This window comes from Furipterus horrens, unplaced genomic scaffold (assembly GCF_987537825.1).
Source record: "Furipterus horrens unplaced genomic scaffold, mFurHor1.1.pri manual_scaffold_6, whole genome shotgun sequence".
NCBI lineage: Eukaryota > Metazoa > Chordata > Mammalia > Chiroptera > Furipteridae > Furipterus > Furipterus horrens.
The window spans coordinates 139,420,618-139,423,033 of NW_028327176.1; the positions used below are offsets into that span (position 1 = coordinate 139,420,618).

A 2,416-nucleotide genomic window follows, 5' to 3' on the forward strand; every position below is an offset into this window, starting at 1 on the left:
ACATGCAGATAAAACATTTTTTAAAAACTATCTTCTTAGAAATGATAATGCAAAATTTCCTAAAGCTCAAAATGTCACGTATAAAAACAGTTCTGAAAAACATGACTGAATTAGTTTGTACATTGTTTCTTAAAGTGCACCAAAGCAAATATTAAATGACCTTCGAAATGTCACCCCCTTGGGTTATTTTTTTAAATAAAAGTAAATGTTTATGTACTGAGATGTATGTGGTTCTTGGCTCCAATAAGATGGCAAAGAGCAGCAGTGTCTTCCAGAAGAAAAGGAATTAATAAACTCAACTAAGGACACCTGAGCAGCATACAAACCACCTACAATTCAGTGTAACTGCAGGCTCAATAAAGCACAATCCTGATTCCTACTTCCAAAACGAAACCAACCAAAGAAACAAAAATCCAAGTCTCGACCCTAAATCGAGGATTTCTCTTGAATCCTGGAGGTAACATTTGTGATCACTTCCCTTTTGTGCTCCTTGGTAACAGATTTATAACTAGTCACCATTCTTTCTTTACACTGCACACACACTCTTACACACGCACCTATAAAACACAATAAAATGTTAAGTGGAAAAGCAGTGGGAAAGAAAATTCAGAGTCAGGTGAAGAGCACCCGTCACACAGAATGTCAGGCAGTCCCAGTGTTCACACCACCGTCCGATGTTCCCCACACACGTAGACAGCACTGGGGCGAATCCGGCGCCTTGTGTGACCAGGGAGCCGCGGCAAAAACTTGAAGGACTTGGGCATCATGTCCAGGCAGGCATCGTGGAATTTCTTAATCCTCCAGTAGTAAATCAATGGGTTCAATGCAGACTTGAGGTAGCAGAGCCAAAGCAGCCAGGTGCTAATCTCAAAAAAGTTGTGCTTATAGTAAAAGTGCTTACTGAATGTTGCCACAAGGCTGTAGGTGGTGAATGGGGCCCAGCACACGATGAAGACAGCAAAGAGAATCAAAATGGTGGTGAAGGCACGTGTTTTAAAGCCCATGTCAATGCTCATCTGGAAGGGTCTCTGTAGACTCATGAGACCCAGTTTGCTGGCCTGGCTGAGGCAAATACCCTCAGGGTAGCTATGGATCCTCAAGGCATTGTGCCGAAGAGTGTTGAGTATGCCCATGAACGAGCAGAGTATCACCAAGAAGGGTATGAAGAAAGAAGTAAGAGAAATCAAAATCACATAAGCCTGGTATCCTGGATTGGTTGAGTACCCAAACACGCACTGTGGGGCTCGGGAAGGGATCTGCAGGTCAGGGTTTCCTACAGCCAAAGGGAAAGCTATACAAAAGGAAGTCGCCCAAGATACTGCAATCAGAACTTTAGCCCTATAAGGATTTAGCTTATCTTGCCTCTGGACTATAATGAGGAACCTATCAATGCTAATGATGAGCAGGATGGCTACTCCCTCAATCACAAACAACCAGAAAAACATAGCAGATACCCTGCAAAAGAATTTCCCAAAAATCCATCTGGTAGTAAGAATAGTTACCAAGGCAAAGGGCATGTTCAGCACTGCCAGCAACATGTCTGCAAACGCCAAGCTGGCAAGGAGGATGTTAATGGCAGATCGCATAGCAGCTTTTTGGTAAACCATGAGGCAAACCACCAAGTTCCCAAGAAAAGACACAAACAGAATAAATATCATTATAGCAGAAAGAATGATTTGGAGAGGCAAGTTTAGGCTCCTATAAACTGCTGGTGTTGGTGGTACAGCTGTCCTATTCACTGTCAAGGAACTCATCCCCGTGGGAGCCATGGTTTCAAAACTGTATCTCAGCAGTGGACCCACGCCAGGATGCTGGAATGGTGGAGGGACCGTAATATTCACGTACGTGTTTTCATAGATTACAAACGTGGTGTTGGTTGTCCCAGTATGGGACGCGGTCAACACTGCAGAGAAGACCATGGTTTCAGTAGGACAGAAGGCGCTGGCAGGTGAGAGGGTGTTCTTCAAGCATTTCAACACCGAGCAGCAGTATCACGTTTCATGGATGGACTTGGAAACACATCCTGGAAAATAAACAAAGACTTCCATCTTCCACAGGAGTCCTTTTGCCTGAAAATAAGCCCCAAACACAAAAAGTAAATGAGAAATAAGCTTTGTAAAAAACATCTGACTTTCTAACTTTCATCATAAAGAATCAGTTTGGCTACTTTTAACCCCTTAAAATATTTCTGTCTCTAGCAAAGGCAGCACTAACATATTGTTGTTCTGTTGTTTTATTTTTAGTCAATCACGGTGGAAAGTTTACATATGAAGTGAAAGTGAAAAGAATCAAAATGTATTACTGCTCCAAAGTCAAAAGTTACCTTATTTTAAAATTTTCTTTTAAATTTCCAGTAGCAGCATGGCCTTTCCAGTCACTATTCGTCGGCAGCCGTCCGTCTCGAGAGACGATGGTG

The 2,416-nt window shown here is 42.5% G+C and overlaps 1 protein-coding gene across 1 annotated transcript; it reads right to left on the reverse strand.

Annotated features, from left to right (window-relative positions):
* Positions 1-222: 222 nt before the first annotated feature.
* Positions 223-1,988, reverse strand: GPR63 (G protein-coupled receptor 63). The gene has a single exon (XM_090280558.1). The coding sequence runs from the start codon at positions 1,917-1,919 to the stop codon at positions 660-662; it is 1,260 nt and encodes a 419-aa protein (XP_090136684.1). The 5' UTR covers positions 1,920-1,988; the 3' UTR covers positions 223-659.
* Positions 1,989-2,416: the final 428 nt, after the last annotated feature.

Bases quoted from the DNA above. Each gene is read 5' to 3' on its own strand.
- GPR63 (XM_090280558.1), bottom strand. From the start codon at position 1,919: ATGGTCTTCTCTGCAGTGTTGACCGCGTCCCATACTGGGACAACCAAC.